The 25,506-nt window shown below is 43.7% G+C and overlaps 2 protein-coding genes across 3 annotated transcripts; one reads left to right on the forward strand and one right to left on the reverse strand.

The window, feature by feature from the left end:
• Nucleotides 1-2,489: 2,489 nt before the first annotated feature.
• LOC135451955 (thiamine transporter 2-like) lies at nucleotides 2,490-10,370 on the reverse strand. Of its 2 annotated transcripts, XM_064721666.1 has the most exons (6): nucleotides 10,257-10,370; nucleotides 7,572-7,737; nucleotides 6,433-7,243; nucleotides 4,954-5,146; nucleotides 3,250-3,391; nucleotides 2,490-2,669 (listed from the first exon to the last, which is right to left on the reverse strand). In XM_064721666.1, the coding sequence occupies exons 2-6, from the start codon at nucleotides 7,719-7,721 to the stop codon at nucleotides 2,490-2,492; spliced, it is 1,476 nt and encodes a 491-aa protein (XP_064577736.1). In that variant the 5' UTR covers nucleotides 7,722-7,737; nucleotides 10,257-10,370. The 2 variants fall into 2 exon arrangements, with proteins under 2 accessions (XP_064577736.1, XP_064577737.1); XM_064721667.1 differs by lacking the exons at nucleotides 2,490-2,669; nucleotides 3,250-3,391 and adding an exon at nucleotides 3,409-3,535.
• Nucleotides 10,371-21,743: 11,373 nt separating this feature from the next.
• Nucleotides 21,744-23,457, forward strand: CCL20 (C-C motif chemokine ligand 20). Its single transcript, XM_064721469.1, has 4 exons — nucleotides 21,744-21,950; nucleotides 22,182-22,296; nucleotides 23,011-23,088; nucleotides 23,262-23,457. The coding sequence occupies exons 1-4, from the start codon at nucleotides 21,869-21,871 to the stop codon at nucleotides 23,287-23,289; spliced, it is 303 nt and encodes a 100-aa protein (XP_064577539.1). The 5' UTR covers nucleotides 21,744-21,868; the 3' UTR covers nucleotides 23,290-23,457.
• The last annotated feature ends 2,049 nt before the right edge of the window (nucleotides 23,458-25,506 follow it).

The following is a 25,506-nucleotide window of genomic DNA, read 5'->3' on the forward strand; positions in this document are numbered from 1 at the left end:
TGGGCAGGGGCTGAAAGGGCTGCTGGCTCCTGTTTCTCTGGTAGCCCACACTGCTTGGGCAGTACCTGCATGTTTTGAACACAAACACACATTTGTTCCTTGTTTGCTCAAACTGGCCTTACCAGCTTGTTGGGCTGTATCTTCACGGAAGATTTGTGCCCAAAGCCACTAAAGTTTCAAAGCTAATTAGTGGTGTATTTAGAAGGGGGTTGCAGCTATGGGGAAGAATGTGACCAGCTCTGGAGTTCCATGTTTGCCTGGAAACCTTTAACATGCTGGAAGAAAGACAAGCAGTACTAAAAGTTGCTAGGAGAGGTGGATGTTGAGAATTTCCTTTTTCCACAGAACTAGACAGCCTGGGGTTCCAGCCTTCCTTGTAACCTGCCAAGTCTCAGCTATCTCCTCTCCATAGTGTGTGTGTGCAGGTACACAAACACACAGGTGCAAGTGTACATCTTGCTCTTTTAGAAACCTCTGACTGCTGGGTGAGTTCTGATCTGCAGCTGAAAACCCAGGATAACATAAGGATTTGTCTTTCTCCTCCTAACACTCCTGAGAGCTGCCTTCTTCCTCCCCTATTTCCCCCATAATGCTTCCTGCCAGCTTCCAAGATCAGAATCATTATTTTGGAGATTAGAGAGAATAGGAATGGATTTTTTCTTTGAAGTCTTATCTGTTTTCTGAATATGGTTTTCTCTAAAGCTGCAAGCCAAATACACTGTGTCTGCTCGGTCCTTTGCTCCTCAGTGGCATCCTACAGACACAGAGAGCAGTTAGCTCTAGCCAGAACATAAGAATGGAACTGAAAATATGAAGTTCCTCTTTTTGATTTAAACACAAGCTCTTGTTAACTTCTAGTCTGGGACTGACATCTAGTTCTAAACTGAATGCCTCAAAAGAAGATTTCTACTCACAAGGGAGAAGAGAAAAATAGTCCTTACTCTCCTGGATTCTGTCCTTGTTTCTTCAGGCAGGAGCATCATGCCCTCAGTTCTGCAGTAAGAAATGAACTGCCACTGGAGACTAAGTGCATCTCCTATTTTTATGACTGTAATGATTAAACTGTTCTGCTTAGAGCCATTTTAAAACAGACAATGTCCCCACAATGCACAGCAGTAAACAAAAGGCCTAAAAAATTAGCCAGGTTCATTTTGTCAGATCCTACTGATTCTTCTTGTGACTTGAAACAAATTGCTTCGGTCCTGTCCTTGCCTCTGGGCACTTTGTCTGTGTTGCAGTGTGTGACAGTGGTATGAAAAGCTGGTATCTCTGTACAAATGATGGCTTGTGTCTCTACAGGAAAATATTCTGTAAATGCTAAGTGGTTTTTATTAGTTAGATGTAGATATTGGAAGCTAGAAGCAAACAGCAGCACAGAAATAACTTCAGCATATGGATATGGTTCATACTAAATTAGACATTCACTATGCAAACTCATTTCTAGTGTCTTTTTTCTTCTCCTGGACTGTCCTTTGGACAAAATTAGCTGTAGGACTTGGAGCTTCTTGACATGAGTTTGGCTGATCCTGCCAAATTCTTGGCCAAGATCAGTGGACCTCCCTCACTTGGCACTCAAAAACACACATGATGCTCACTGTTTGTGTCAGTTATAAATCTTGGATATTCCTGTTAATCTGGAATTTTCCTCTATGGAATCAGCTAAATTTCTCCACAATGTCCTTCTCTGGTTTTAATCTGTGCTACTTAAGCCTTTTCATATTATTTTTTTTCCTGCTGAAAGAGGAAGATAGCCAGTCCTGAGTTTAATTTTACTGGAAGCACAAAGGTGCTCTTGCCTTTTGCTTGGACTCTGGAGTTATTCCCTTCTCGGCAGAGGTTGCTGTGAAGTCAGCACAGTGTTTGTAGCTCTCAAATGTGGGCCAAGCAATAAGTGTGATGTTGCAGTGCTGCAGTGAAGCTCCCAGGACAGGTTGTGCAAGCCCAGCTTTTTGCAGCCTGTGTGCACTGAGCTGTGGGTGAGACAGGAGAAGTCTGTCCCCCATCTGCCTGTAGTGGGTATGAAAGAATAGAATGATGCAAACATGATCTTTTCTTCCTTGGTTCAGAACAAGGTCTGTGCAAAGGGGAGTCACACCCTCAGCCACTGCATCAGCAAATGTGACAGAAGCAGCTTTGCCAGCACCACATTCAGGAGCTACAATGAGCAAGGCAGGGTGAACTCTGCTCTCTGCCATCATACATGGGGGGAGGCAAAGGTGGTTGCTCTGATTCTGTGTATAACTTACTGCCCTTAAGCTATTTATATACATGTAAATAAGAATCTAAAGAAACTTATCTTGTATTCTTGGCACAGTGCCATTCTGGTGAGCTCTCTGCTGGCATATGTTGTGCTGAAGTGCTGGAATGATTCAGCGTAGCTTTTCAGGGCTCAGTTGAACGTTCTTCTTGCATTGCTGTTCCCTGCATGCTGCTCTTCCCTGCTGGGAGCCCTTCTCCCAGGAGAAGCCCTTCTCCAGCCTGCCTGCCTCCTACAGCCGTGTCATGTAGCTTGTGACAATCTGCTCTCTTGACTCGTGCTCAGCCTGGTTCAGCTGCTCTGTGCAAGATCTCACTATTTTCCTTTGGCATTTGCGTGAGACCAGCACACAAATGCTTCTGATCATGAAAATCCCATGTATGACTGTGAAGTAGCTGCCATAAATTAAAAACTGGGAGAGGAGGAGAAAAAGGCAGAACAATTAATGAAAAACACATTAGAAAAATGCTGCTTCTTCTGAAGATGAGAGTCACTCTGATTTTCTTGTGTTCTGGCAGTTTCTCTACACTTGAGTTTTTGCTTTGTGATTAAGCAAAATCTCAGCTTTTGCTGAGATACAGCAGATAACTGTGAAATGAAGAACTGCCCTTCCATTCCTTATGCCTCTTGACAAACGTCCAACAGGGAGAGGGATAAGAACAGTCCTGAACTCCCATTCTGCATCTGACCAAACCAGTCTGAGCTTTTGGGAAGAGAGGATGGTGTCCTATTAACTACTAAAACTGGCTGGATAGCAGGGCCTGGTTAGTGATTTATCTCCCTTTGAAAACTAACAGTCCAGCATCTGTAGTCCTAAATGCTTTAAAAGGCAAAAGGGAAGAATGATGACAAATAGTGATGAAGAATGACAAGGGAAGAACAAGATGTCTGGATTTCTATAGAGGAAAGACAATTAAGTTGTCCTTTAGCATAGGAATTTTGAAGATGACTTGGCTGAGCAGTAAGTAGGAAAGTAAGGTAACTGCACTTACTTGAGTCACTATGTCCAGTCCCAGGCCTCTTGAATCTACAACAACTATTGTGAGAATGGTCTGGATGAGCAGGGCAATGAAGTTGTTGAATCCAAACATCAGGGCATAGCGCTCCATGCTCAGATTGATGGCGATCTGGAACCTAACAGGAAACTGGCAGGTCAGTCACTGCCCCTGGGAAAGCTATTGCTGTCTAGCAGTCGACGAAGAGAAAGTGATTCAAGCAGATGGTGCATCAAGGACAGAGGAAATGGTGCTTCTTTGTTTGTTTGCTTCATTGCTTTCTCTAAAAAAAAAAAGTCTTGGGTACCATAGTGTATTTTAATGGGTTTTTTTGAACTGCATGGGCTGCTTTTCTAACACTTGCTTTCAGATGATCAGGTAGAATCAGCTCTCTGTACCCTTCCCCTTTGCTCCTGCTCTGCCTGCACAGACTATTCCAGACAGGCTGTAGAGAGTCCATGGCTGGAAGCTTTCAGAGACCTGGCAATGCTGTGATTTGCTCTGGCGCTGAAGCAGTTCTGCCCTGGCTGGGAGGTCACTCTGGGTATCTTCTAATCAAGCTTTCCATGGTAATAAGTCACATTTTGCTTTGTGATTTGACAGTGGAGGTAACTTGCTATTTATTTCTGTCAAGAGCCCATAGATTTTTACTTGCAATATCTTTTTTGACAATAATCAAAACATCTTTCTTCACAATATATACCTGCAAAGTTTCTATACAAACAAAAGGGTGTTACTACTTCAGGACTCATTTTCAATAATTTTAGCTTGGGAGTTTTTTGCAAGATTTTACTTTGCTGGGGTTTTTTTTAGAATATATTGAAATAGTCCAGGTGTAATTAACTATAATATAATAACAATCTACAAAAATGACAATTAAGAGCTCACTTGGCTTCCTTCAAGATAGGCATAACCTTGCCATGCATTATAATGTTAGCAATTTTTTAAAGTGGTATCTGATTAATTTTGGAGTTTGACACAAAATGCATCCAGTATTTTTGTTAATGAAATAGTGTGGTATGTCTCAAGACATTCCAAATAAGAAAATTACTGGAGCAATAACATTTTATATTTATTACACGGGACGAAATATTTGTTAATATTATTTATGCATTTCTATTTCTGACAACAGAATAGCTTGGTCTCCTGTGAGATCTCATCTGAGTTTATATGTCCTATGCTCCTTTTTATTCCTTCTTTACATCTTAGTATCATTAATGATCAATTGTATAAAATTATGTTGGGGTACACTTTATGTGGAGTCTTTTCCTGCATTCAAGCAGTTCATGACATGCTAAAAGGGTCATCAGTAGGGGGTCTAGGCATATGGTGATCCTAAAGGATGGCTGTCAAGGTATGCTTGTCCCTATTGTTCATTTTGCATCTTTCATGCCAGGAAGGATGAAAATGGCTTCTACATTTTGCAGTTACCATTGCCTTTAGTAACAAAATGACCTTGTGCGTTGTTTAATTTCTGCTTAGGTAAATGTTCGATGTCCTTTTGACAATTTTTCTCTCCTGGTTGTTTGGAAGAATGAAAACAACATAACCAGACATTTAAGTGTTCTTGTCCTTACCTAAACAGTTATGTCAAGCATTAGGTCAGCTACCTCTGAGGAAAAGGATGCCCAAAGCAAACTCAGAGTAGGGTCAGTATTCTGTGCATGATGAGGATGATGCATTGTGATGTTTTGTACTTACGTTGCTATTGTCAGGAGGAGCATATAGCATGCCTTGAAAATGAGATATCCAGCATAACATGCCCAGATGCTGGTAGAGAAATGCATGAGAAACAGACAACCTGCATCTATTGCAGAGAAGATTCCTAAAGCCAGTTCTCCAAAATGGTCCCAGTTAATCTGCATATATTGTACCAGGAAAGATGTTACTGAGCCTAGAAAAAGAGAAAAAAAATACATGTAAATATTGTATCTGCTCCACAGCCTGTATGACCAAGTCCTGCCACACTGACATACCAAAAGGCAATGCTGAATAATGAAGCAGAGTAGTCTGAAGTTTGAAAGCATTTCTGATGGCTTCTGCAGCTGTGCAGATGACTGGTCATTTTAAGACAACTGCATATATCAAGTCTCTGCCATTCCATTCTTAGTGCTTTATTCCACTTCACAGGATAAATTTACTGTAATGTAGGAGGATTCATTATTTAGGTGTCTGTACACAGCATGGCTCTCTGGGGAGAGAATTAGGAACATGGTTTGGAGTTCAAGAAGGAAATTCTTCCACCTTCTCCTAGTTAGGCTAGTAAACCTTCTATTGAACAGTTTAGCTCTGTGCACCTCATAGAGAGGTAAACTGTCAAAAAAGTGAGTTTTGAGGCATCAAGGAAGTATATCCAAGGAACAAGACAGGATAGGTTTGCTTTTTGTGGGCCTCCTAGAAGATGCATCTGTTGCAAAGTTAAGCCACCTGGCTGCCCATCTTAGGGGTCCCAGACCCTTCTTAAAACTTCTATAAATTATATTTAAAAACTTCTATACTTATACACTGAGAACTAGGCAAGTCCATGAGAGAGAAATTCATCAAGGAGTAGATACTACAGGAGGTCTTCAAATTCATGATTCATGTGGTCTATTTAGTTGCCTGCTGCAAGAGTGGTATCTGTTTCTCCTTAAAGACTGTAAGGGTGACCTGAATGATTAGGTGTGGTGCAGATGTGTTTATTTTTCCTGATAAAACACACCCCCACATCTTGTGCAAGTTCTTTACAATAGCACAATGTGAGCCAAGGCAGGGTGGTATCCTCTGATGTTACCTTTGGATAACCTCACTTTGCATGTGTGATGTGAGCAATGCTCCTGGTACAAAAATGGAATGGTTCAGATCAGTATCGTAAGGATTCATAGCGTCTTTTTTCCCCTGAAATTTTTTGTATCATGCAATGACTAAAATTTTTCTTTCTGTCTGGTTGCACAAGGGTATTTCACTAGGAAAAAAAAAATTACTTTACTGCATACTGGTAAAATACAGTTATTTGTCTGCTATAAAAGAAAAACCAACATAAGTCACATTTGAACTGTTGTACATCAAAGACCTAGGTCTGGAATGCACAGGGTGTGCACTGGCTCCCTGGAGCGCCTGCAATGGAATGGCACTTAGAAAGTTTACTAAAGTGAAACTTCAGAGGCTGTCATTGTGATCAATGTTTAAACACTGACTTACTCAGAAACGTTGCTATGGCTTCCACAGCTCCGTTGTAGACTGCGGAGCTGTGCGAGGGGGCTCGCAAGTCCCACAGCACCTGGACATAATTCACCACCTGGTTGAAGCCGGCCGTGGCCAGAGCCCACCACAGGGACCAGCAGAGGAGCTTGCGGGAGCCGTAGCAGTGCCTCAGGTCCCTGCCCAGCTGCAGCAGCACGCCCAGCAGGCGCCTGTGGGGCCCGGCACTGCCGGCCTGGGGCTGGGGGCTCGGGGCCCCGGCAGCAGCGTCAGGGCTCCTTTCCTCTGGGCAGCTCTGGGGCCCGGGGGCAGTGCCCGCGGCCAGCCCTTTGCCAGGCACGGGCTCAGGGGCCTCTTTCCTGTGGAAGAACATGCTCCTCTGGGGCATGGGCAGGAAGAGCGCGCACACGAACGCCAGGGACACGGAAGCCAAGCTGATGGCGTTGAGGTGGAAGTAGGAGACGCCTGCTAAGGACACCAGCAGCTGTCCCAGCACGGCGGCCACGGTGGCTGCCACCAGAGTGACGCTCCTGCAGTAGCTGGTGACCCTCTGGTAGTGTTGGCTGCTGACCACGCTGTAGATGTAGGCGTAATAGGCCACCTCGGTGGCTGTGACCATGCCATAGAAGAATTCCACCAGCTGCATGGCCACCACTCCGTGTGCAAAGAGCAGCAGCAGCCACGTGACGATGAGGCTGAGGCCCTGCAGGAGGAGGACGGGCTTGTAGCGCACGTAGTCTGTGAGCAGGAACACTGGGAAAAGGAGAGCCAGGTAGGAGTATGTCCAGACTGGAAAAATCTGGTTGGTAACCTAGAACAGAAGAGAAAATGTCAGTGTTCTTATTGTTGAGGAAAGGAAGTTCATGTACTTTAAATGGTGTTGTAGAGGAGAGGGAAGTTTTTTCTCTGAAGGAATTCATAAAATATATAACCACATTGAATCAGCATGGGACTGTTGGGCAGGCAAATGGATCTTGGATCTGTTAAATGGATATTTTATTTATGCAGTCTGCTGCAAATTGCAACCTGTCAGAGCTAGTTAAATTTGTGCCTTTTTTTTTTTCATTCTTTAAAAAAAAATTAAACAGTGTTTTCCATTTCTCTTTTCAATACAGTTAAATCATAGAATAAAGCCATACCTCATCTGTGGTCAGGTTTTTATCTGGTCCTGTTAGATAGGGTGTTAGGAAAGGTTCTGATGGTTTCATCATGTAGAAGAATCCATAGAGGCAGAGGATCAGGGTGGGAAAAAACCAGGTGCTGGTTTTCTCTTGCTTCCAGCAGCCCATGGCCTCTGCAGCAAAGCTGAGGATAAAGTTTGTTAGAATAATGACACTGCCCATGCAAGTGCAAAGAGATCTTGTAACTGATTTTTATTTTGTGGTTTCTAATGCAAAGGAGTACTCTTTAGAGGCTGACGGTTCAAAAGAATTTTTATTTATAATGTTAAAGTGAATAGCTATTCCTTACATTTGTCTGCTGGTCTCTTTGTAGAAAGGGCATAAAAAATGAGTTGGAAGATCCTTAACTGGGAGACAAACTACCCTGTCATTCTATCTGCACTGACCAAGATAAACACAGGAAAAGCCTTTCTAGATTGAAGTGGCTGAAGACAGCTGAGTACTGAGATTTCCCTTGACTCCATGACTGATCACAGCCAAGCACCTTTTAAATGACAAAGATAACTCTGGAGCCTAGCAGATGGAGCTGTAAGAAATACAGAAAAGATATCAAGCCAGACTCTCATCTGGGATTATCTGCATGAGAAGTCCATTTTGGATACAGACATCATATTTTCCATTTATAAACGTGGTCACAGAAGGTTAACAGCTCATGTTGAAATGAAATGAAGCAGGTATTTTTGTTCTTGTCACTAGGTGAGGTGGTGGAATAAATTAAAATTTGCAACTCTGCTGGACAGAGCCCAAACAAAAGTCAAAATGGGTGTAAAGGGGACATGCAAAGGAAGTTAATATCCATATTCATGTTAGTATAGGCAATGTCAAGAATCTTAATGTGTGCAGTTTATCTTTTGGAGCCCTTCGTATATTAGCAGGTGGGATTTCTATCACTCTGCTTTTGACTTTTATCTGCTTCCCTACTGATAACACTTTCTTTTTTGGGCAAAAAAATGAATCTTATAAAAAATCTTAAAAATGAAGTAGTGTTTTTTTCACAAACTTTTTTTGTAAAAGCTGAAGAAAGGTCTATTCAACCCAAAGCAGTCATGTCCTGATGAGTATATCCATCAGGCTGGATGGGCAGAGGATCCTTTTTTACAGGATGTGATATGTACAAAGCAGTAGGCATTATGCATCTTCTTTTCTGACTTCATGCTATGACAGCACGTTTTACTGACAGCCTGACACACTAAGAAATGGCTGCAGATCCAAGGGAATTTGAAGTTCTTCCTTTGGTGCATAAAAGCCAAAAGCATGGGCATTACAGGATTGCAGCAGGAAGGAACCCAGCTCTGTGTCAGCTCTGCAGTGTGAACCACTAGATGGCAAGGTGGCCCCAGCAAGGCAAACGAGCTGGGGAGGACTGACACGCTGAGTGCTGCTCCAGGAAAGAAGCATTTCTGCCCCTCCTTCCTCCTGGCTGTTGGAACATCAGCCTGCTGCAAACGTGGCTCTGGCAGGACCAGTTTGGGCCCTGCCCAGGATCGTGCTCACTGAGTCACCATAACATCCCCTGCTCTCCTCCCACCTGGCAATTATTAAAGCCATACAGCACCTAGTGCCATGGGAATGCTTTGTGTGATTCTGAGAGAATCACACCAGAGAGCGGGGTGGAGACCATCTCTAACACTGTAATGAGAAACATTTGTACAAGTCAGCTTCGGGATGTAGCCAGGGCATAATTTTCCCTTTCCAGCCTAGATTCTCTGCTCTGTTTCAGGTCTTGCCCTGTTTGCTCACCCTCCAGCAGGCTGTGTGAAGCAAGGGCAGCAAGTCTCATGTAGCCTGTCAAAATGTCACACACACCTTGGGAGGTGAGTGGGCAGCTGCTGCCTCTGCAGGGCTTGCAGGGTGCTTGTGCTGCCCCTGAGATGCTGCCCATGGGGGGCAGGGCTTTGCCATCCCGTGCAGGAATTCATGGTTTCTGCTGTACACAGAAGAACTTGAGGTGTGTCCTGGTCACTGCATCCCTCCAGTGCCAGCTGTGCACTGTTCAGGGTTTGGGGCTACACCTGTACCTCTCCAATCTGCATTTCTGCTCTTTGAGCTGCCAGGGTTAGGCCGGTAGGTGAGGTGAGAAGTTTCCCACTTGATACAAGGAGCTGTGCAGAAAAACCTGTCACTGGTGCTGGGCTGGGAGGGGCAGGGGGCTGAGGGCTCTCAGGGCAGCCCACTCTGCCCTTGGGGAGTGGGAGAGGCTGTCACCTCACCTGCCCTGGGCCTTGTGTTCCACTCACACCCCAGCCCTTGGGGAAGCCCCTCCAGCTCTGCAGCTGCTGTACAAGCCCTCCTTTCTGCATTCCTAACCACAAACCTCTGACAAACACAGCTCTGCCTTGCTGCTTGAGGGGAAAGGATCCAATTTGTTCCTTGTTCAGTCATCCCATGTGGTCAATTTGTCTTTTATAAATCTAGGTTTTGTTCACTTTTGAAGAGATTTTAGGATGCCTTAGTGGTGTTTTGCAACAAAAAAATCCTCTGTTTCTTTCTTCCTTCAGCAATTCTTGGTGCCAGAGCTGTCAGCTCTTCTACACACAGCCTAACACAGCCCCCCAGCTCCCCACTGAATTGCTCTCTTCTTTCCTCCCACTTTCCCTTGTCATTGCAGGATTTCATATTTCTAAAGTTCATATATAATCATACCTTCTGTGCTGGAGCTCTTCCTTTCTTACTTCCAAGGGAAAAGCCTCCTTTTGGTATTCCCAGTCTTACTTCTGGTTGTCCTTTGTGTATTGCAGCTGCTGGACTCTGTTTGGGTTTTGTGCTTTTCCTGTTCTTCTAGTGTTACAGCTTGCTCTGACACCTCCTTTGGAAAGGCCTCCAGCTGGCTTTCTTTCAGCACCCTTAAAGGAACAGCCAAATAATCCTGGCCTGACTTTGCCCCAAGACAGCAGTGAATCAAGACCCAAACTACAGTCTAGTGCCTGACTGGCACAAAATCAATAGAGGAAGTTCTGTTTCCAAAGAATTTTGGGTCTATTTGACAGGATATGTGGCTTGGGAGCCATCTGTGCCTCAAACTGACCTATATTAAAGAGGGAGCAGTAGCTGTGCGTGGGTAGTTACAGAGGTGAGGGTGAGCAAATACCACTGCTGTAAGGTTGGAAGGTATCCACACCACTTACATGGGGTTTAAAACTATTCTAAAAATTTAAAAGGTAAAAAGTGAAACACCCTGCTCTGCTTCCTCTTGACTTATTTGCTGGCAAATTTGTCAGATTATTTGCTTTGACAGGTTCTTACAGTGCTGCTGAAGATGGGGATAGCTGCCCTATAGCCAGCTTCAGACGCTTCTGTGGGACTCACAACAGCAGAGTACACTCTGTGAAATGTACAGACTTTCACCAAAAGTATTTACACAAATTTAGATCCACTCCCACCCCGGTCTCACAGCATGTAGGTCTGGAATGAGTGATGTAATAATTATTTAGGAATATGACTGGTACAGTAGGAAAATGTGTAAATATTTGTAAATAACAGTGAATTATCCAACCAGAGGAAGGCAGCACCTTGGTTCACACACAGTAAAACGGAACAGTAATTTTATGGACACATACATGAATATGAAAAAGGTATGACATTCCTTGCTGGGTCAGACAAGTGTCTCAGCTCAGCCACCTTTGCCTTCACTCTTGGCCAGGTTTTGCAGCTTTTGCCTTCTATCCCTCAACAATCCAATATTACAGGATTAGTGATGTTAGAGGGGCCATCCCTGCCTCTTGCCTTTATAGCTTTTTTGTTGGCCTTTGTCCATGAAGCCATCTCCTCCTGCCTGGGGCAGTGCTGTGCACTTCTGGAGCCATGAGACACAGAGTTGGGAGGGAGCCATGGGGATCATCGTGTTCCACTCCTGCTCCTCGCAGGACTCTCTCCAGCTGAACCCTGTGACGCATGGTGCATCATCGCACACTCCTCACATGCTGGCAGCCTCTCTACTGCGTGTGAAACTAACTCCTGGAAGGAATGTAATAATTCCTTAGGGCTCTTTCCCAGCCATCAGTCAATGCTGATACAGATCCCAGAGTTATCTTGGTTCTCCTGTTCCATTGACCCTGCAGCTATAGGAGGTGACGGCCCCTCTGAGAGAACATTGAGAATACCTGCGTTTGGTTTTATTCTCACAAACGTTTGCTATAATGCAGAGAACTCTTGAGGGGAATGGTGTTACTTGGGGTTTGCATTGACTTACTGAAGAATCCAACTCAAATTTCTTGACACTGAGAAAAACTGCAAAATTCTGTTTTTCCTGTAGTGCAATAATTAGAAAGAATGATTTAAGTAAGTTCCAGACATTGATGATTGGTTTCTCTGCTTTCAGATCCTCTTTTATCCTTTATTTCTTCTTTCCCATAGTCTTCAATCCATCTCGTTTGTAGTTAAAATTTCATGCTTTTTCACTGATTCACTTCTGAATGCCAAATAGGAGACTGTAAGCTTATGCAAGTTTTTGGTCAACTTGAGCCCTATGCTATAAGGAGCCTGCAGCAGAGCTTAACTGCTGGGTTTGAAGGGAACTACACTCTTTTCACCAAGTGCAGTCAGATGCAGAAATGTTCTTCTGCTTGGAGGGTGGGCTGGGCAATCTGTTTCTAACTGGCATCGCAATTCTGTTCACTTGGGAAAGGGAAGATTCTGTAAGAGTGGAGGAAAGGTGAGTTTTATGGTAGTGGTGTATCCTGAAAAATTAATCTAATATATTCTCTAATGAATCAAGGAGATAGGAAAATTCTGAGGGGAAGAAAGGCAGTAAAAGAACAAGACTGAAAACCTTTGTCATCTTGATACTCCCTTGTGCCTCTGCTGCCCCTTGGACTCAATCCTGATATTATCTCTGGTGCTTCACAGGATGGCACCAAGACTGAAAGGCTCATGGTGGCAGCATGAGGTGTCTCTCTGTCTGGTTGGGCACTGAACATCAGCTTACAAATCAAATCTGCTTCTTGACACCTGCCCAACTCAGACAAAGAGGCTTCTTCAATCAAACTGATAGCTTATTCTATTTGAAGAATGTGTACTTTGTTCTCTAAAGCAAGTGATAGCAAAGAAAATTTTCTGTGGCTATCACTTCCTTTAGAAAAATACTTTCCTTCAGAAAAATACTGAAGATTTTTCTCCATTTGTGGCCAAATACAGCCTATGCACAGAAAGGTTTCGATGGCAGTTAGAATAAAGTGTATTTTTGTCAGATTTCTCAGACCCAGGAGTACTCACAGGACAAGTTCATGTTCTGACATACGGATCAACTGATCTTTATCTTTTCTCGTGTACTGCATGCTCACTTTGGGAACAAGCTTCTCTCTGCAGGCTGGCCCTGAATCCCACAGTGTGTGGGTGAGTGTTTCCATGACTTGTGTCTCGGGTGAATCTTGCCCCAGGTTCCTGACGTAGCAAGACATTGACATCCTGGGCTCAGGTGATTTTCATCTGAGACACAAAAATGAATATGCAAAGCTTGAACTGGAATATATAGATAGAAGGTACTAAGGGCATTACTCCAAGGGGTAGGTTAGGAAATACTTTCAACCAAACTAACGTCACAGGTACTTGGTTTAAATGTACACTTACAGCTGCTTCCTTATTAAAAAGTAATGCTATAAGGCTATTTTTCACTATGCTGTACCTTACCCTAAGGATAATGCCTACCCTTTTTATCTATTCACTCTTCTTAACTCTTGTCACTGGAGTGCCCATTGCCACTGGCACCATGCCAGGGTAGTGGCTGCTGGTAGCAGGGCGGGAGCTGGAACAAACAGCTGTGCCATTAATCATCACCCTGAGACATTTTGAGGGGGTTTAATTCTTTTTTCTTCCAGGCAGCATTTTTGTGTTGGCACACTTGGGCACCAACAAGACCTGGACCTCTTGTTATAATGTGCTACCAACATGGTATGGAGCACATAGAAGTCCCGTGATGAGTTTATAAAGACTGGTTGAACCTACTTTGGTCATGCTTTAGGTCCCTTTTGTAAACAAAGAAGGGAGCAAATGCTGGTTTGAAGGCATTTACCCTCTTAATCTCCTCTTACTGGCCAGGGAAAGTTAGGTTGCATTACCTTTCTGCAATATAGGTCACTGGCTGCTTTGTCTCCTTTTGGTTACAGGTTAGATGCTGAATTCACTCTAGGTGAGAGATCACTGATGTAGTTGTGAGAGGCTGAGCAAGGAGCATCTGATTGCAGTGGGTGTCCCTTTGGAAGCATTGCCAAGGCTTTACAGGCATCCTTATTTGCACGGCAGTGCCCTGCATTGCAGCTCTCTGATTTGCTCTGTGCCTCTTGCAAAAATCTCTCACAGATCTTGGGAGGTTTCCAGATAAAGGTGTTTCCCACTCTCTGAGGACTGGGTTTGGTTATCTGAGGACTGGGTTGATTGAACAAGCTTTTACTTTCTCCCTCTTACTGGCACAAAGCACACTCTGCTCTCCCAACAGAGGCATGCAAAGCAGTGAGGTGTTGGAAGGTGGAGAAAACTTTTGCGTTGCATTCAATGACAGCAGAACAGAAAGATTTACAGAAGAACAGGTTATACCTTAAGTAGGTCATTTAGTTTTCCTTATATTTTTCTTCTGGATCATCAGTGGAGGACAGGAACCACTCTTTTGTCAGTGGAACTCTCTAAGGATTTTCCTTTCTAATTAAATATTATGAGGTCACTGCTGTAGGTTTGCAGCTGACTTTTGTGCTAGTGCTGACTGTGGCTGAGTGCACTGGGCTCTGGTGTCCCTCTGTCCCCTACACTGTCTGTCAGCTCTTCTAATGGCATAGAAGCCATCAGGGTTTAAAGGAAGAACAGCAATTTTTTGTTTCTCAATGAAGTGGGGAAAGATGATTCTGGTGAGAAAAAAGTGACACATAGTAACAAAAAATGAGCAAAAAAGTATTGCTTTTAAGAGGTGAGGAAGAATATGAAAGACTCTATTAAGCTTCATGTTTAGAATTTCTAACCACAGTTAGAAATAGATGTATGTAGGATGCTTATCCCAGCACCAAAAAAATCTCCCCTATCTCCAAGTTTGCTCCTTGATGATTTGGCCTGGTGACTTTAACATCTTATTTGTAGTTTTTGTAACAATGCCATACAATCCAATTCAATACCTGTGCTTTAGTCTTTTTTGGATTGCATACCTTTAAAATCTCCAGCTAATTAACAAAAGGGAAGTGATATATACGTCAGAGAAATCTCATTTGAAATGGTTAATAGTGACTTGTAGTGACTAATGCTAATGCTCACTCACTGTGGTTTGCCAAAGAGAAATGAGAGGAAAAGCCTGGAGGGATTTCTAAGGCACTTTCCATGTTGAAATAGCACTTTCCAGGGTGTGTTCCCCTGTAGACTTATTCCACAGGCCTCCCACTAGTGGCAGATATTGTCCTGCTGTCACAGACGCATATCTCATTTCAGAGATGCAAATTTATGTTTGCACAACCTCTGTGTGTAGGAAGTTTCATTCAGCTCAGCATATCCTCTCTATATTTCTTTAACCTCAAGGTTCATCTCATTATAGACACCATGGGAGACTCTGAATCATTGCAACAGCCCAAGTAGTGTAAAGTCCTGCTGGAAGAGCATTTGTCACATTTTCATAAGTGGTCATAACAAGCTGGCTGCTTCATTTAATGCTAACCCTCTATTGGCAACTGAAACAGACTTAAAATAGGTCCATTATCCTGCTAGTGTTTGCTTAAATGGAAGAATTCTTGCACTTAAAATGTCCTGAGTTCTTCTAATACCTTGACTTTTTGTCAGCTCCAAAGAGTTTTGATCATGGAGTTATTAGAGTCTTTAGGGGTTTTGGTTTTGTTTGGCTTTTTTCATTAACAGTGTGTTAGGTTTTATCCCTCTCATGAAGAATATATATTTTTTAATGTGGTCCAAGTTTTTCTCCATGTTCCTTCACCTTCCTGTGAGTTCTTTCAAAGGCAAAGCAGTTACAGTGTATGTTATACCCTGGAGCTCTGGCCCTGGTTGCCATATGCCTCAATGGCCTAGGTCAGCTACAAACACAAATAGAAAAAGGACCAGACTTTGATCTGAGGAAGGCTGAGCCTACTTACTTGAGGAGATGTTCTTGTAAAACACAGGTCACTTTGGAATAGCAGATTTCTGTCAAGTCCAGATTGCTTGACTTGAAACATGTCTTCTGGCTTAAAACAGTTTTTCTGTCTCTGGTTCTTGCCTTGTTTACAGGAGCCCTGATGATTGTGAGCAGGCTTGAATGGTTGGACACAGCACCACCCTCAAAGCCCTAGCCAAGAGCCAACCAACAAGGCACTTCTGGGGCTGGCTGCAGTTGTCTGGACTGGCAGTAAGCAAGAAAGACTCTGAAAATGGGGACAAGCAAGAGAGTGCTTGAAGCAGCCAAGAGAACCCTGCAGAAAAAGAGGAAAAATTACCCTGGCAGATGGCTTCCTTCACAGGAGCTAGGGCAAAGCTGCCCTTTCTAGGGCCTCCAAATGCCTCTTGCAGAAATCAGGGGGTGATAACCAAGGTCCAGAAAAGGGATGTATAGGAGGGTGAGAGAGTCAGTGATCTCCGTTGTGTTATGCAAATAACCCGTAAGAGTCAGGATGGAAGGGATGTGGTGGTGTGGTTTCCTTGGGAAAAGAGCAGGCCTCTTGGAAAGAGGGAAGTCCAAGGCAGTTGGTTTGGGCAACTGTGGTTAAAAGCTCCTCACAGGAAAGTCCCTATAACGCAACCCTGTAGTGGTGAAAAGCTGCAGTGATTGCAGCTCTTGTCTTGAGAGGGCCTGTGTCCACAGCTGCTCTGCCAGCTCTCATGACACAGCCACTCCACTGTTAACTAACAGCTATTCAAAACAGTCTTGATTGGTTTTTGTGTGGCAATCCCAAATAAGCAGGTATTGCTGGGTATTTTTAAGCTGGTCTTCCAGTAAGACATGACAAAACACTGGCTGTGTTCACAATGTACTGAGTAGTCCAAGTAATCACACATTCTGTATGTCAAGTAGGACTTAGTAAAACCTTCATGATTTCTCTTGGTCGACTTAAAACATTAATACTTCATGTTGTTTAGTTCTTTATTCTCTTTTCTTTATAAGGCTTGGATTATTTGTCTTAGGTCTTCCTGAGGAAGCAAACAGAACACAAAAAAAGCAGCTTCCTATTTTCTTAATAGTTCTCTTCTAATTTTATACAAAACCATGTTTCAATTGAATTAATGAACAGTTTCAGCCAACCTAAAACTGCATTTTAATGAAAAATTTAAGTCACAGATTTTCTTCCTCCCTACTTCTGTTCTTGTATTTTACTTTCAAGATTCAGAAAATGTCACATATTTCTCTTTGATAATTGCCAAGGCACAGTATCTTTTTCTCCTCTTCCTGAATTAAACATTTTTAAAGTGCAAGCCCTCATTTTATCAGTATCAGGAGGCATTTTCACGTTCAGGCTGTGGATTTTGGCTCCACCTGGCACGGTCCTGGCCCTCCTTCTGCACTGCACTTGGGGTCTGCAGAGTGGTTTCATACATCCATCCCCCACATACTCATTCTTTTCTCTGGCTGCAGTTGCACAGGGTTTTTTCCCCTTCCTAAATACATTATCCCACAGATGATACCACTGTCAGTGATGGGCTCAGCCTTGTCCACTGAGTCCTTCCTTGGAACCAGCTGGCATTGGCTCTGCCAGACATGGGAGAAGATTCTAGCAGAGAATCCACCACCAGTGCCTACCCAAAACCCTGCCACACAAATCCAATGAAGACTTTTTTTTCATTCTTCTTTCCAGTTATAGGCTTTGCCATCACATTTGAGAGGTCCCTTTCTGTGAAAAGGTGGTCGGCTACCCCAAGGGACTGTAGACAGAGGAGAGTTAGCTTTGCAGGGAGAAATCTTCCTTCAGAACATTAGATATTTAACTTCTGCATGTAGGTAGCAGGAGGCAATCAGCAGTGCTGGGATGCTGCCAGGATGCTCATGTCAGGTGCACCAGGTCTACTCATAACCTGCACTTTCGATAGATGGGAAGTTAATTTCTCCCAACAGGTACAGATCTTGTCCATAATTGCATCAAAGCAATGTCATTCAATGGTATTTCTAGATCTGTAATGTAAGAAGTGCAGCCTCTAATTAGTGAAAATTGGCTTCTTCCTCAGATAACAACTTTTGTCAGTCATGCAGGTACTGAATTGCCTGAAATCACTGGATTGCATCACAGCCTCTACAGCTCCAGAGATATTGAGCAAGCTACCTCTGGAACTTTTGTGCTTGGTGCTTATTATGCATTTACTCATCAGAGATTATGCAATGATTAAATCCCCGTATTTGGCCACGTTCCTTCCGGCTACTGCCTTCTCATGCACTTTGCTCTATCAAAGAAGCCCTAAACCTCTGGAAATTACAGAAGGGAATTTCCCCCATCTGGTTCTGTGTTTCCTGGATGATCAGCAGTATTGCTGTACAGTTTTATTTACATCAGTTCAGAAAAGGTACTAATAAGCAATAAAACAATGTCTCTTTGTGAGGATGGAAAACATGGAAACTTGTTATCTGCTAGCTCATTAACAACTGGCAGTATGTTTCTCATCTTATTGTAGGGCACAGGTAAAGATACTAACAGTGGCTGACATTCAAGCTCTTTATTTTAGTCTTTCATCTTTAATGTTAGACCTAAGCCCATAAAGTGACAATAATCAAATGGTTAATGATTATAAAATTCCTTCTCTGTCTTTCTCTTCAAAAGTCCATGAAGTATTTTAACCCTTGCATGGAAACCAGGCAGACTGCTCCTGTGCTTTTCTGTGATGGGGAGAATGATGTGGTAAGCCCATGCGCTCCCCCCCATATTTTTTGCCCTGTATGGAGGTGTTTATCAAGGTTGAACTATTAAGTCCTCTTCAGCACTTCAGACTTTCAGCAAATATTTCTGTGAGTAAAAGTTCTTTAGGATATGAAAGAGGAAGTATATTATCAGGATGCAGCAGCTTGGTGACCAGAGAAAGTTGCCTCTGGCTGTAGCTTTGCAGATGGTCTGAGAGCACTTTGACTCCCCAGCTCTCCTCTTTAACATCCCCAAGCTGCTCAGCACTGTCAGTTCCCCAGTATTACTTGGGAAAAGGCTCAGTTTTCCCTAATGCATTTCTTCCACAGGTCTGACTGTAGCACTGGCACCTAGGGTGTCTTTGCTCTTAGACACACAGGAGGGGTTTGAGCCTGCTTTCTCTGACCCCTGGAACAACAGGAGAGGAAGCTTATGAACACAGTCTGTGTTTTGCTGCTCTGCCTTACTGTGTGTGCAGTTATTGTGAGGGGATCTGAGGAGGGACAACAGGAGGAAGGGAAGCTGAGAAGCTTACAGCAAAGTCAAATCAGGAAGAAAAATAAGTCAGGGAACTAAATAAGAAACAAACAGCTAAATGTGAAAAGCCCAGAGAAATAATTTAGGGGTGATTGTGGCTTGGGAAGGAACCCAAGTTTAAGATCATGTTCAGGGAAAGACCACATCCAGCTTGAGTATCTGCAAGGCTATTCAAACAAGGCTTTCCCATCCTGGGCAACCTGTCCCAGTGCTTCATTCCCTTGCTGTGGCCTCTCTATGTCTGATGGGAGTTTCTCTTTTCACAGCTTGTGGCTGATACCTGTCATGCTTTGGCTGTGCCCTCTGAGGAGACTCTGGACACAGCCCTCCCTACACAGGCCCCAGGGCAGGGAAATGATGGCTTCCCTTGACCTGGTGGCCCCCTCGAGGTGTAGCTTTTGAACTGCAGTAGTGTTAAGATACTGAACACATTTATATGGCACCTGCAACTGAGCCAGGAACAGGTTTGGAGGTGCCCCTGGCCACCCTGGGGCCTGGAAGCCTCATCTCTTGGCTGTGTGGCAGTCCCTGGCCAGCCCATGTGGCCTCACTTGGTCACACAGGTTGAAAGTTTGGTTGGGTCAGGGTGGACAACATTCACTGTCCCCTCACTCCCAAGGAACAAAGAAAAACACTTCCCTGGGACATATAAGCACCTCCTTGTTTTTATATATTTTTTTGTCTTCTGTTTCCATTAGGGGTTTGTGAAGGTAAAGACTGATAAGATACAGTTATGTGTCATATCACAACCAGCAAAACTTTCTTCAGCTGTTTGCATTAAACCTTTTTGGATTGTTTTAACTACTTTGTGCAAATTAACTGAAGGTACTTTGTATACACCAAGTACAAACAAAATGACAGCGCTCCTGAAGTTGGGGCCCTCCTTGTGGCTGTTGTTCCAAATCTAAATCTTAACCTAATTTCCTAAATCAAACAAAAAATGAGATAAAAGGAACACCTTTTTGAAATGAGCACATGTCCAGCTGTGACAAGGCACATGGCCAGCCAAGGTCAGTTGTGGGAACCACTGGTGTGATGGAACTGCCTGAGGGCAGAACTGGTCAGTTGTGGGAGCCACAGCTGTGATGGAAACTGCCTGAGGGCAGGACTATGGGGTGAGTGCTGTCTGAGGAGTGTCATTGCCCTGGTATCCAAACTTCTGGGGTTTAGGTAGAAGTGTCAAAGCTCAGATGAGAAGATTCTGTCCAAGAAGCGCTCAGTGGAGAAGAAGCAGAGCTGTAGGAAGGCATGAGGTGCAAGGCCACCTCCATATGGGTAACAGCATGGCCTAGGGAATGGTGTATGAAATGCCAAAGCTGGGTGTAGGTATAATAGATTTGGGATCCATGAAACCTGTATGTAAAAGAAAAAATCTACCATTCTAGTCAGCTAGTTTCAGGCATTGCCTAATGCTGACAGTCTTTAAAGCAGGGCAGAGAGAGCTGCATACTGAGAGTATTTCACTATGATCCATAAAACAGTCACAAAAAGCTGCATTCATTAGGGCATGGGTTCTTTGTTGCCTCCTCCCCATCCTTTGGCCAGTTGCTGTGGCTCTGCAGAGAAGCATGTCCAGTGTATGTGATGCCGTGCACACTGCAAGGTTGCTCATGTATATGAAATTTCATATGAAATTCCCTCAATTCTCACTACTACATAGAGAAATTAATTTCTCTGAATCACAGTCTGTTCTAGAGTTCAAGCAGTTTCTATTTATACAAACCACCCTTTGAGAGAGGTACTGGCACCCTGTGAAGCATAGAAGGCATGTAATTATGCACTGCCCATGACTGTCCATTGACTCTACCTTGAGAGAGAGCTTAAACACTTAAGCTCAGGTTACTCTATAAGCACCTGGAGATGCCAGCAGCTCCTGTGAGCACTGGCTGGCAGGACATGGCCTGCAGCCATCACAGTAGTTTCACAAAGATCCCTAAACAGCATGGGAAAGTTCCATCCTTGAGTAGTGGCTCCAACAATGTACTTGGAGTGGTGACAGAGCCTCTCCCTGGTGGTTTCTCTAGAGCTGTGCGAGGCAATTTTAAGATTGAGTGTATTTTTGTTGAATGTTCAGGAGTTACAATACTCTGGTACAGTTTGGGAAAGCAACAAGCTACAGCTATTGTTTATGAAGCACATTAATGCAGTCTAGAAAACACAAATTTGGAGAATATAGGCCCCATTTCAAATTTCTTTTAAGCTCACTCTGTTGCAGATGAAATAGTTCAGACATGTAACAAGCTGGCAGGAAGTCATGGCAAGGAATATATGGTTAAGGAAATGAAAAAACCCATTTCCATGAATACTCAATGCTGCTCGTGTGTCCCTGCCAATACTACAGTCCAGAGCTCAGAAACAGTAATCTGGAAAGTCCGATGTTACGGTGTGGGCCAACCAGGAAATATTAATGTAGCACTTTGGTGTTGGTGCAGCTTGTGACCCAGCTCCTTGGCACACTGAAATGAATCTGGCTGGCTCAGCCCACCTGCCCCTGCTCCCAGGCTGGGTTCATTAAACTAGAGCACAGCAGACACACAGTTTCTGTAGGTAATATTTAAAGTTACCTACATTGACTTTCCTCATTTCACAACCCACACTCCTACCCCTAAAACTACACATGCTTCACCCACAGAACCATTACCTCACAGCCTTTTATTTCCTTTTCTTTCAGACCGAATCTTTTAAGTGACTTGGTTAAAAAAAAAATCAGAATATTCCCCAGCACACTGTTATCTCTGTTTGTAGCACCCGGAAGGAGAGCCGGGGCCAAATCGGGCGAGATGGAATTCGCCGTGGGGAAACCCGCTGATGACAGTGGAACCCGCCCGTGGGTGAATTCCCGGGCTCCTGCTTTATAAGCAGGTGGAGGTGCGGCAGGGCTGGCAGGAGCAGCAGGCACAGCCAGGCACTCACTGGAGCACAGCTGTGTGTGCAGAGGGAATGAGCGGCTGCAGCAGCAAGAGCATGGTCCTGGTGTCCCTGCTGGGGCTCCTGGCGCTGCTCCTGTGTGGCACCTCAGAAGGTGAGTGACCTCGGGAGCTCTGCTCTGGGGAGGGCTCCTGCTGCTGCTGCTCACAGCTGGCAGCAGTGAGGGGCTGAGCTGGAAGGGAATGGTTTCAGCAAAGTGTGCTGTCTCCTGTCTCATCCCCCTCTTCTGTCACGGGTGAGCTGCATGGCTGGCGTTGGGCAGAGAGTGACCTAAACAGCAGGGCCAAATGGAGTTTATTTACCTTGTTGTTGTTCTTCATTCCAGCACAAAGCAACCAGGACTGCTGCCTGTCCTACACCAAAGTGCGTCTGCCTAAGTGGGTCCTGAAGGGTTACACTGAACAGCTCCCCAGTGAGGTCTGCGACATCCCTGCCATCATGTAAGTTACCTTCTCAATCTCTGCAGTATTTTCTGACATGTATTAATCTTGGGATGTCTGTTTGGGCTAAACCAAGGATTTGAATGTTATAAGAGAGGTTTTTCCTGTCTTTTCAAAAAGTTAAATTAACTGAATAAATTGTATATCACACCTGTAAACAAAACCCACAACCTCTAGCTGATACGGACTGCTAACCCAAGGGATAGCCGTACAATGTAAATAATAAGTCTGACTCTTTAGAAATCAGCTGTGCAAACAAGGACAGGTTTTGTCTCCAGCTAAGGGCTATTCTGGCCAACACAGTGCTCCCTTGCCAAAACCTGTAAACAGACACATAAGTGACAAGATTTCTTCTAATTCACAGGGACCGGATGTTTTACTTACAAGGTTTTGGCCTAGATGTTGATCTGTCACCTTAGCTTGACAGCACCTATTCTCAATTTTACCAGTTGTTTCTAGCATCCAGCAAAGGTCTTTGCCTAAACAGATCAAATAAATTGAACATTTTATGGTGCAAAATTGATCCCTGAGACTGAAGTAGCTATTACATTTAACTTTCTTTTTCTTCATATAATATTGGAGGGATTTGGAGCCTCCATGTCTAGCTGGCGTTTACAAAAGCAGTTTCTATTGGTCATTATATAGAGTAACTGTACTCCACACAGCACTTATTGGCAGGGGTTTCTGATTTCTTTATCATTATTTCTTTTCCAGTTTCCACACTGCCAGTGGGCTGAATGCCTGTGTAAATCCTAAGGAAGGCTGGGTGAAGAAACATCTCCTTTTCCTGAGGTAGGAATCCATCTCTTTCCATCTTCTGTCAGACTTAACTACTCCTTTCTGGAGTCCTCTCAGAGACAGTCAAGATACATGCCCCTTCTTCCACCTGAGCTGTTCTCTCAGGGGAGAAGAGAAAACTGTAATTGAGGTCGTTATTTATGTGTGTTCTCTCTTCCTTTTAACAGCCACAGGCTCAGGAGGATGTCAGCCTGATGCAGTTTCCAGCAAGGAGCTAAACACCGACATGGCTGAAGAAGCACAGGGCAGAGGCTCCTGGCTGAGGTGGTTTGTACAGTGCTGTGTGCTCACCCACTGCCAACTCTGGCTTCTTCGGAATCATGAACTTCTTGAGTTGATTCATATTGCATCGCTGTTTTTGCTTGAGTTAAGCATTTTGTTGAAGTTTCTATTTTTACTAATATGTGTATGTTACTGATAGGACATGAGTACTGTTTAGTAAGGTCTACCTTGAGCTGTTGTACAGAGTGTGAATTTTATTAAGTTTATTGCATGTTGGTTTTGTTTTCTTCAGCATATGTAAAGCAGGTTATTTATTATGTTTATTTTGTTATTGTCTTGTGACAAAATGTTTCCTTTAAGCTGTAGTTAGCATTATAATACCTCTTGAATTATTGTTAAAAAAAGTCTGTTTGTAGAAAAAAATGGTAACTGGAGATTAAAAAAATTAAATGTTAAAATCAGCACTCTCTGTGATATGTTTATTTCTTTTTAACTGAAAACATGACTCGCCCTTGAAATTAATTGCTTTGTTAAGAGACTTCAGCTGAAACAATTGCACAGGTGTGTTGACAACTGTTACAACCACTTTCCACCTTACTCACTTTGCTTGCCCTAGGGGTAGCCATGACCTCCACAGGAGGTAATTCCTTCTTCAGCCCCAGCCTGCTGCTATATATCAAATGTTGTTTACCATGAAGAATTAGCTTCATCTTAATCAGACTTGAGAGAACTCCTTTTGCCAGTTTCTCTGTGTATTCAGGAGGAGCCTTACATGTTGTTACTGGGCAAGCTTCTCCAGCTTATCCACCAGGAGCATTCATTGTGGTAACAGTCTGCTCTCAACCTAAAGGGCTTTCTCTAGAGGAGAAACTTGCACTGCTTTCCTCTGCTTTTTGAGTCTGCCTATGGTATCCTATGGCTTCTGGCATAATGAGGTTTTCCTGATGCAGGAGCTCTTGATGGAGGCCAGGGATGCCTGATAAAATAATGAGACCTCATGGAAGAGATGGGTGCAGGTGGGCTGGGGAAGACTGCTCAGCTTTTTATCCTCCACTACATGGCCCATGTGGAGTTCAGGGATGTGACCAGGTAGGGTGTGCAAGTGAAGTCCTCCCACTGCCAGCACCAGTCTTCTGGATAAATTTACATCTTGTCTTTTAGTGCCTTTTAGTCATAGAAATACAAGCACTAATTTTAATTTAATTTTTAAACTTAAAGACAAAGAATTTTTGGTGCCCTTGAGAGAGGAGCTGAGAGATACTGGGTTTTTAAAATGGTGTTCATGAGTGTAAGCCTGTTATTTTCTGGTTTCAACACTGCTAGAACTTAAAAAATCTGCTTGGGGCTCTACAAATCTGGGACTTGTCAGTTCCCTATGGGTGAAGCTCTCAAGAAGTAAGGAATCTAAAGGTGCAAAATTAATTAGCTTTAATTCCTTCAGGTGGATTCCCGATATTGAGAACATAAGGTATTCTCCAGGGAGGAGTAATTACCCAGCCTTTTCCCTGGGCATTCCCCTAACTTCTGGGCAGAATTGTGGAGCTCTGTCTCCTACCTGCTAGTACTGGTCTGGGCTGTTTGGGCTCAGAGAGCTCATAGGCTAAATCAGGTACCAAAAAGTGGTGCAGACATGAGGAATGGGTTTGTGTTAAAAGTGCTGGAGGGTGAGGTTCCCCAAGCCTACCCTGGGGATTGGTGTTAGGAACCAGAGCTGTAAAGAACTTGGTGCAGAAAGGCCTGGAGTGCAAGGGTTGAATTTAAAGCAAGGGAGCAAAATAAGGAAGTGAAGACCAGTGTGTGGAATTCTGTGGGTGGCTCTTAATTCCCAGTTCAGGCCTCTTTAAAGTTTTGTAGTGCTTCTGTAACTCACACTTCCTCTGCTACCATTGCTACAACATCCATGCTACCATTGCTACAACACCCCACATGCTCAGAGCAAGGACTTGAGGGATTTCTTTTTAGTTCCTCTCATTCTGGGTAAATTTTTTTTCATAACCAAGCTTTTGGGAAGAGGAAAGATATTGAAAATATTGGTTTCCATGCTCAATATCAGAAATTGCTAAGGTTGTTATGTTACTGGTAGGAAAGTCTGTGTAGAAATAGCATGTCCCTCCATGCCTTCCTGAGGATACAAACAGGTTTTATAACTGAGTGCTGGGACTCCAAAATCATCAGATCAGAGGCACATTT

The sequence above is a fragment of the Zonotrichia leucophrys genome, chromosome 9, assembly GCF_028769735.1.
Source record: "Zonotrichia leucophrys gambelii isolate GWCS_2022_RI chromosome 9, RI_Zleu_2.0, whole genome shotgun sequence".
In the NCBI taxonomy this organism is placed as follows: Eukaryota; Metazoa; Chordata; class Aves; order Passeriformes; family Passerellidae; genus Zonotrichia; species Zonotrichia leucophrys.